Raw genomic sequence first — 10,331 nt, 5'->3', positions numbered from 1 at the left:
ACACATCATAAACATTAATGTCTTTTAAATAATCCATTGTATTTTAGGAGACTTTTGTAATATTCACTTTTTTTGAAATGTGGAAATACTTAACTAAAGATTATAAACAGTGATTTCATTCTACCTTATATATCAGGAGTTACCATTGGTCTTGCTAATTAGGCAGCCTTGACAGAAAGAAGCAGAGAATCTTCTAATAGATTGTAGGACAAATTAATTCAAACTAATAATAAATTACTGATTTTGACATCTAAATTTCATTGGAAACTCCATAGCTTTATCATAATGATGCATTTATCAAGTGTTTCAAAGTTTAAGATCAGATTGAAAGGTGATAATTATATTGCATAACATATGGTTGATACTGGTGATAATTTTTAATTTGTAAAGCACAGTCGGTTCCATATATATTTCACTGTGGAAATTGATGATTATAATCACTGGGAGGACTTTAATATTAATCTCAAAAGAAGTTTGCCTTTACTTTCTTCTTCTGACATGTCAGTTCTCTTTTTAATGTGTAAAATTTTTTTTGTATGTATATTATATGCGAACATTTCACTACTGTGTGCTGTGGCCCACTTTCACCCACAAACTACAACATATGCATTAAAATTTAAGCAAAGAGAGATGATAATTTTTTCTACTTCTTTTTAGTTCGTGGGTATAAGGATTTCAGAGGAAATACCCTTTGGTTTCCAAACATAATGCAGAACCAGAGACAGATTCCCTGTATCCTGATAGCAAGGGCTTTTGCTCACAACAGATTACTGATCCAAATCAAATCTTATTTCTCCTCTTCAGCAGCTGGGTAACATTAAGTTAATCTTAGCAAGGTACTCTTTAAATTAGCAGTGCTACATAGTGACACAAAGCAATGATTCAAAATATTATATTAGCTTTGATATAACTTGCTTGGGACTGTAAATTATTACTGCTGTCCACTGGAAGTCTGTACAGCATATAAATAAAACCAACACACTCCTGATTATTTCCTACTTTGGATATCAGCATGAAAGTACTGCAGATTTCCCCTTATGACTCTGTTTATTCATTCAGTACATTAAACTAAATATATATTCTCTAATTAGACAATATTTCAAGTATTTTGCACTATATAATACTGTTTGGAAGGTGAAGTAGTTCAATGACAAGCTTTAAGAATGTTTTCTTCTTGCTGTCGCCCTGGGGCGGGGGTGGGGTCAGGGGGCTGGTGGGGGGAAACAAGTAAAAACAACCCAAACCCTGTGAAATCATGACTGTATAATTTTCTCTCTCTCTGTTTGTTTTGTTTTTTGTTTTTTGTTTTTTTTTTTTTTAATAGAATCTGCTGGACAAGATGAAGCTTTGGATTTTTGTTCTATGGTCAATTGTGTGTGCATCTGATCCTCTCCAGTCACAGCCTTCTTTTTCTTCAGTCAGAGGATCTTGTCAGAGTCTGTGTTCCTGTGAAGAAAAGGATGATACCATGATTATCAACTGTGACAAGAGAGATATCAAGATGATATCAGAAATAAATGTCCCACCATCACGGCCTTTCCATCTTAATCTGTTAAACAATGGTCTGAGTATGTTACACGTGAATGATTTTGCTGGCCTTGTTAATGCCATTTCTCTGCATCTTGGTTTTAACAATATAGCAGATATTGAGCCTGGGGCTTTCAATGGTCTCAGCCTTCTTAAGCAACTTCATATCAATCACAATTCTTTGGAAACACTTAAAGAAGATACGTTTAATGGATTGGAAAATTTGGAGTTTCTTCAAGCAGACAACAATTTCATCACAGTGATTGAAGCAAGTGCCTTTAGCAAGCTCAACAGGCTTAAAGTTCTTATTTTGAATGATAATGCCATTGAGTATCTTCCTCCAAACATATTTCGTTTTGTGCCATTGACCCATTTAGATCTGCGTGGAAACCAGTTGCAGACACTGCCCTATGTTGGCTTTTTAGAACACATTGGAAGAATACTAGACCTTCAACTGGAAGACAATAAATGGGCCTGTAACTGTGATTTGTTGCAGCTGAAGATATGGCTAGAAAACATGCCTCCTCAATCCATAATAGGTGATGTTGTATGCAACAGTCCTTCAGTTATCAAAGGCAGCATATTAAGCCGGCTGAAAAAAGAATCACTTTGTCCCACCCATCCAGTTAATGAACTTGAAGATCCTTCAGGTTCACTGCCCTTGGTTGTAACCACCTCTGTCAGTGATAATCATCTATCAACAAAGGTGATTCCTCTCCTGAAAGCTCCTACTAAAGAACCAAGTTTAGTGCTTCGTACTTCCAAGCCTACTACATTTCCAGGAATGTCTTGTCCTGTCCCTTGTCACTGCACCAGCCATATGCTCTCAGGAGTTCTTATGCACTGCCAGGAGCGAAATATTGAAAGCTTGTCTGATTTAGGACCCCCTCCTCCAAATCCTAAAAAGCTTATCCTAGCTGGAAACATTATTCAGACGCTATTGAAATCAGATCTTGTAGACTATGCCAGCCTGGAAATGCTTCACCTGGGGAACAATCGCATTGAGATCCTTGAGGAAGGTTCCTTTATGAATCTGACTAGACTACAGAAACTATATCTCAATGGCAATCATCTTACAAAGCTAAGTCAGAATCTCTTCCTTGGCCTTCAGCACCTTGAGTACTTGTACCTTGAATATAATGCCATCAAAGAAGTTTTGCCAGGAACATTTAATGTAATGCCAAAACTGAAAGTCCTCTACCTAAATAACAACTTGCTTCAGGCTTTGCCACCCCATATATTTTCAGGTGTTCCCCTCACCAGATTAAATCTGAAAACAAACCAATTTGCTCATTTGCCTGTGAGCAATGTCTTAGATGAACTGGATATGCTGGTACAAATTGAACTTGAAGACAACCCTTGGGACTGTACTTGTGATTCAGTTGGACTGCAAAAATGGATACAAAAATTGAGTAAGAATACCATGATGGGTGATATTTTTTGCAAATCTCCCGGGCACTTGGCAAAAAAAGAATTGAAATCCCTAAACAGTGAAGTCTTGTGTCCAGGTTTAATAAACAGCCCTGCCCTACCAACTCATGCCAGTTTTGTAGTTGTGACAACTTCTTCTCCTACTGCCAACACCGCAGACACCATCCTGCGGTCCCTTACAGATGCCGTCCCACTTTCTGTTCTAATATTAGGACTGCTCATTGTGTTTATAACTATTGTGTTTTGTGCAGCAGGAATAGTTGTTCTTGTTCTGCACCGGCGCCGAAGATGCAGAAAGAAACAAGTGGATGAACAAGTGAGGGACAGCAGCCCCGTTCACCTTCAGTACAGCATGTATGGGCATAAGACCACACACCACACCACGGAGCGCCCAGCTGCGACCCTCTATGAGCAACGAATAGTTACCCCCATGGTTCAGGTGTACCACAGCCCATCCTTCAGCCCCAAGCACACCGAGCAGCAACAGGAGGAAGGAAGTGAGAAGGATGCAAATGATTCCAGATATCTTCGCCGAAGTCTGCTGGAAAGGGAGAACAGTTCACCCCTTACAGGTCCAAATGTCAAATACAAGGCTACAGATCAATCTGCTGAATTTCTGTCTTTTCAGGATGCTAGCTGCTTGTATAGAAACATTCTTGAAAAAGAGAGAGAACTGCAGCAACTAGGGATCACAGAGTACTTAAGGAAAAATATTGTCCAGCTCCAGCCTGATATGGAAGTTCGTTATCCTGGAACACATGAAGAGTTGAAACTAATGGAGACGCTCATGTACTCCAGGCCAAGAAAAGTTTTTCTAGAACAAACTAAAAATGAGTATTTTGAGCTCAAGGCTAATTTACATGCTGAGCCTGACTATCTGGAAGTCCTGGAGCAGCAAACGTGAAGTGATAATGCACTGGGCTGGGGCCGAATTTCTATGATTTTACTTTAAGGTGGAATCATTGTAAATAAAAGTGCCTTATAAAAACATGACAACAGTGAGAACTTAAGCACAGCAGTAATCCTAGGAAAGAAAAACTCAGGGATCACTGTGGGAAGCCATGGGGTTTTGTGCAGGCAGTATGTCGCCACCCCAAGTTACAAGACAATTTTGTGTGATTGAACTGTGGGAGGAAGATTGCTTATTGCATTGTTCCTCATCATTTTGAAAAGGTGTGTCACTCCCCATTCTGTTCTCTGTTTCCCAACCCATGGAAAGAAATATTCATTACCTTTACCCCTTCTTTTTTTTTCCCCTCAATTTAATTAGATTCCTTTAAAAAAACAAAAAGACCAAAAAAAGAAAACCCAACACCTATGTTTGTATTTATAACCTTGGAGCGCATATGTTAGGTTAGTATATGCACTGCATACCTGACCACTGTCCACAACTACACCTAACATACCTTTATAATAAATATGAAAGGAGTTGAGAAGTTGTCATACTAAATGTCAGTTAAAAAGGAAATAAAAGATAAAATTTTTTTGTGTATTCACCCAGAGCCTGCAAATATTTAAGTATTTTACACAGAACTTCATGTGCATTCTGTATCAGTATGTGGAAGGACAAATATGTGACTATGTTTACCCAACATCTTCAACAAAGAAAACTGTAAGCCTTTTGCTACTTTCCCTATCTGATAGCTTTACCTAAGTTTGGACAATCTTTTCTTGAGCTGCTGCTATAAAATATTGTGCATCACTGGTGTTTCAACTCATAATCCTGGGCAATTTGAAAAGCTACTGAGAATCACCTGTAAATATGTTACTGTGTTTAATAAGTTTATATATATATATATATATATGTATATATATATATACACACACATATGTATATAAATGATTTCTGTGCTAGCTTTAAATATTCTTGAAGGAAATGAGTTTGCTGTGGCTAGGAATTTCCAAGTGCAAATACAGGTCCTTTTCTACCCTAACCAAAAGCAACACTCAGACAGAATAACTGCAACAATACACACATGAGGAAGAATAAGAGTATTTCGCTATTTGTACAAAAATATATTTTCTGAAATAAGAAGAAAATAAATTGTTGTGGGAAAAATAGGTTACAAACATGTAGAACACTGCAGGTTTATTTTTGCAATGAATTCTCACTAGATTTATATTTCCTATTTATTCTGTATAATTTTGTATTTTTTTTCTTTCCAACTCACAAGAAAAGAAAAAAAAAAAAAGAAAACTTATTCCTGGCTGATTTTCAAGCTAATCAAGAAACAGCTCTCTATTAATGAAAAAGAAATAAAGAGTTTTTTAACTGTCTTTTTCTTAAAGGTCACCTTTTTAAAGAAGGCAGCAACTTCTGCATGCACAAGTTTAAAACTACTTGGGAATTAAACACAATGATTCTCACTCTTGTCATGTGGACAGAAGCATCTTATCCTGAGTGCAGTAAGGCCATTCAATTCCTGTGCATGACTGACATGGTGCCAAAATAAAATTTCTGACCTGCATTTATCTTCCTCCAAGCAAATCTTTTGTAAACTGACTATGCATGAGATTTTTTTTTTTCTAATTCCTATTTGTAAAGTGAAAAATCAGCTTAATTACTACATGTATACATATGTATGCTAAATTTAGTATTGAAGTATTGATAAACTCAAAGTAAAAAGATATATTCTTTACTTCAAAATACTGTCCATGTCTTACCTGTTTGTATATACAATTGAGAGTTCTTCATATTCTTCTACATAAGTTTCTGACAGAAAAATTTCCTATATTACGTATGAAAGTCAGATTGTCAGTTCTTTCAAATTTGCATAGACACAGCAGCTTTTATGGTGCTATACTAATTTCTGTAGTTTGAGGATCTGACTACATTTTTTCTCTGTTAACAAATCAACTTCCTTGTTAATATTTTTGAGGTGTTACCAGTTTGTTATGGAAGTAAAATATGTTGGCTCACAAAAATCAAAATTTCAGTTATTGGAGAAGAAGTATTATTTCTTCTTTCTATATAAGAGAATAATTTATTCAGAAAGCCTGTCTATTTTGAAAGATTGTGAAGAGTAAATGTGGTGACAACATATTTGTTCTGTTGCTATCTTTATTCCAGAAAATGAAAGACAATGCTGAGTATTTCTTGTGAATATTGAGAAAAAAGGCAAAAATGTAGGTGCAATAACTTTGCACTAAATTAGTTATATGATGTCATTTTATATATACTTGCATGTTTAAGCACATCTAAATGTGCTTCATGAATATGACATAGAACCTATGAAAGCCCATGCCTGGATCTGGAGGAGCAACAGGGGGGGCAGGTGGGATAGCTTAGAGCATCAAAATGACACTAGATGTCTCCATGTAAAGAATTTAGTTTTACACAGGAAAAAGAATCAAATAAATTTATTTTGTGGAATATTTAAATGTAGTTAAAAATTGAATCTATTTAATGGAAATAGCACTAGAAAGCTTTGAACACTGAATCAGACCCATTAAATTGTTTATTTTTTTTTTCAAATTCTCAGAGACCTCAAATTAGTGTAGAGAAAAAATCAGAATATAAATGTAAATGGTACTTGATATCAGAATTTATTATTTCAGTGTCTTTGATTTCAGTGGTTATTTCCAAATAAAAAAATGTGTGTAAAAATAACACCCTGCAGTTGGCAAGACATGGGGAAATGGTGATTCAAGCCCTCAGGCTCAGATTTAAGAGAAATAGCTTCAGACTAAAGACAATTGCCACATGCACAGATGTCACTTTGCTGAACTGCTAACATTTACTTGGCAGAATGTTGAGGACAACTGTGTGGCAAACATTCTTTTCCCTCGCAGTCTCAAAGCATCAGAAAGAAGAGTGAGCTAAATTAGCGTCAAAGTAAGTCAGCTACACAGCTGTATCAGAGCCTCACTCAGCAGGATTAAAGAGACCTTTACTGTTTAGTTTTCCTTCAGAAGGGAGAGTCGTGCCTTCCACTTTACAAGGACAACTGTGCTTTGTGGCAGTCTGTAACACCGCAAGTGGTTTGGCAGTATCCAGGAATCTCTAGGATGTGGCTCGCTGTCCACTTTCCTATCATCACCTTGCCTACTGGGCTGCCATGTAGTGAGTTTTTATAATTAGAAGAGAGGAGTCTGCTGATTGCCTTACAGTCAGATAATGATTTTTCCAACTATGAGGAAAATTTACACTGCCATAACAAAAAAGGACAAATGTTTGATCTTATATGATCATTCTTCAGCTGAAGAAAATCTTTGTATGCTGATAAAAATAAAATCATGACAAAAACAAGGCATCACATAAGAAAGAAGGATGTGATATCTATTTGTAAAAGTTCATTGGAATATTATAACAACCATGAATCTGTCATTAATGTTATTGATGTTTGCAGAAAGCTGAGAAGGGTATTCATAAATTTTCTTGTTCAAACCCTATTGTCATTTTTTTTTTTCAGTGATGGGCACAGTTAAGTGGTTTGATACATTTTTACTTAGCTAGAATAATGGAGGTTGGAAGGCAAAGCATGTTTGACAGTGTGCAACAAAGTGGATCCATTTTTCTCCTGTCAGCATGATAGTTTAATTGAGTGCAAGAACAGTGCTTCGTCAAGCACACTGGTGTAAGTGGCAGCTGTGTCATTGTTGCTAGGGTACCTCAAGGTAACCAATACTACCATTTTTGCCTCATATTTGAGTGAAGAAAATACATTAAGTAACACCACAGACCTGTTCCCTAAATAAACTTATTTAAATAATTATTTACACTTTTTTTTTTTTTTAATTTTAGTTTAAACTATTTGTATCTTTTCAACTTCATAGAAGACAACCGTACTTCTCTTTCTTTTTCTTCTTATTACAGGTAATGTTCCCACAGACTCTTAGTACTGGTACTTGATTATATTGCCTGCAGTGATGCCTCTCCAAGTTTTGTAAAAGAAATAAACCCCAACCCTACACTTAAAAAACCCTATCCAAGAAAGACTATAAGTGTACACAACAACTAGGGTATTTTCTTATTCAGAAAAGGGCTAGTATTTTCATACATTCTTTTCCATTTGAATGACAGATCAACCTATCATCATTTGTTCCAGACTGAAAACTACTTTGTACTTATTTTCAGTGATGTGTCAAAACTATTAGATTTTAATATAATCATTCTTAACTTGCAGTAATTTTTTCTCTGATTGGAATTTGAGGATCAGTTTTCAGCCCTTCTTTGCATGACAAAATTGTTCCCTGTATGGCTCCAAATGAAAGATGTTTGCCAGGTACCACTCACATAACAAAGAGACCATGAATTGTACAGTATGCTATACTGAAGCAATACGCTTGACCAGGATGGGAAACCACACCACTTTAGAAAGATCCATTTCTTGTGTGTTAATTGTATTTACCACAAATAAGACATTATTTCACAGGATAAAATAATAGTGGCAAGAGGAAAATAAAGAATAAATCTCAAAGTCATCACCAGAAGGAATTCTGGATTATCATTCTGAGGATGTCAGTGTCTACAACAATACACTTTATCAGTCACACCAAAATAATCTGTTTCACGTAGATGTACTGAAATTATCCTGAGATTAAAGACCAATCAAACACTTAATTCAAAAGATCAGAAACTTTCTTAAGACTGGCACATTTGTCTTCTGTTGTACTCTCTAAGACAGAATATCTGCATTTCCATTAATGAATTTCACACTCAGCCGTAGACTGCCCTCTGGCAGTACAATGTGTTACAATTGAAATCTACTCCTTTAGAGAGTTTTTTCAATTTATAGATTGCCTTCAGCGGTGAGTTCCTCTGGTACCTGATGATTGGTGCACCATTGAGAATTTGAGACAGGGAAGATCTTGTGTATATAATCTTGTGTTATAAAGCAAAATAGTACTTTTTTAGTTTTTTTCAGTTTTTTGAAGTTTATGATATTTTTGATGTTGTTTGAGCAGCACAATCCTTTTGTTCCTTAAAACAGAAATTAGCTATATCTGGAATCAATATAGTGAAGTTAACCTCCATACTGAAAAGATAAAGCATGGTGTTTTCTTTCCTGCACATCTCCTACAGTCAGCCTTGGCTTTTGACACAACAGAACAAATTCTAAAGAGCCACAGTCTAATGGAAAGCAGCTAACCTCGAGGAAGAACATAAAAGGCCAGATGCTGTTCAGCTCTATGAAAGCAAGATGTGATGAAGAATTTTCATTTTATTTATTCAACTTCACCAATATGCAAGAGTGCAAGTACATGCGCACAGTACATTTCATAAAACATTTACCAAAGTTTCATGTTCTAAGACATTACCTTCAAAACATTCACAGTATGTTAATGTTACTACTGGAAGAAGTACTTCTACTTGATTTTTACTTATAGTTTATGAAATGGAATGTTGGAATACAGAAAGAAGATCAATATGGTTTCATGTTTCAAGGAGAAATGTTATTGTAACTTCAGCTCTTTGTTTTTATTGAAAAATTTATTCAGATTATTTCATTTTCAGATTTTTTGACAAATTGATAATTTTTAAAATTCTTAAACTTGTGATTATTTACCAAAAAGAAACTGCAGAAGCATGGATAATTAGTTTTTCAAATAGAAAGAAATCTGAAACTTTTTATACATGAAGAAATTCTATAACATGCTAGCATAAACTTGCTCTTTAAAAGAAACTATGAAATTTATTTTTTCAGCTTATAAAAGTTAGTATTATTTTTAGTTTTAAATTAAGAGAGAGCTCAGCATTTTCCCATTTTTCAAAATTCAAAGCCAACATAATATTTCCATAATGACACATATTTGGGTTGAATGCATATTAAACAGTTCCATTCTAAGACATATTAACCAAAAAAAAAAGTTTTTAAATGCAATCTGCTACTTTGTCTCATTTTTCCTACTGAAATGGTATAGTGTACTGAATATATATATATATATATATTTCCTGAACAAGGAGACAAATCTAGACATATTCTTTTGTATCTTTGTTAAATATCCTTTTTAGACGGTGGAATATAATGGATTCCCTTCCCTGCAACACAGTGTGTTCACACAGTTCATATGGCATGCAAAACAGAAGGATTTGCCCTAACTAGTAGTCTATGCAAGCATGCTCTTTTTTAAGTGTACGACTGTTGCCACTGCACTTTTAAAAAGATCTTGTATGTCAAATACCCTCTAGATATACCTGTTAGATCAGACCCCATGAATATCAGATATTTATGAAACTTGATACAGGAAGTTTCAAACTTGATATAAACAGAATTACAGGCTGACAATTCTGGGATAGTTTATTGGAATCCAGACACCTTGGAATTTTGGGTACTTGAAGGAGAGTGAAAAACATCCATCATTTTTTATGGAGAAAAAGTTCTTGAGCAACAGTTAAAGACTTTGGTTGCTTTTCTCATCTTGCTCATCCT

General features: G+C 35.2%; 1 protein-coding gene across 1 annotated transcript; it reads left to right on the top strand.

Annotated features, from left to right (window-relative positions):
- The first annotated feature begins 1,140 nt into the window (after window positions 1-1,140).
- SLITRK6 (SLIT and NTRK like family member 6) lies at window positions 1,141-4,431 on the top strand. The gene has a single exon (XM_066313435.1). The coding sequence runs from the start codon at window positions 1,340-1,342 to the stop codon at window positions 3,860-3,862; it is 2,523 nt and encodes an 840-aa protein (XP_066169532.1). The 5' UTR covers window positions 1,141-1,339; the 3' UTR covers window positions 3,863-4,431.
- Window positions 4,432-10,331: the final 5,900 nt, after the last annotated feature.

The sequence above is a fragment of the Sylvia atricapilla genome, chromosome 2 (assembly GCF_009819655.1).
Source record: "Sylvia atricapilla isolate bSylAtr1 chromosome 2, bSylAtr1.pri, whole genome shotgun sequence".
Lineage (NCBI taxonomy): Eukaryota > Metazoa > Chordata > Aves > Passeriformes > Sylviidae > Sylvia > Sylvia atricapilla.
The sequence above is the reverse complement of the archived record's forward strand: the minus strand, read 5'-3'. Positions and strand labels throughout refer to the sequence as shown.

Coding starts and splice junctions, on each gene's coding strand:
- SLITRK6 (XM_066313435.1), top strand. CDS start 1,340: ATGAAGCTTTGGATTTTTGTTCTATGGTCAATTGTGTGTGCATCTGAT.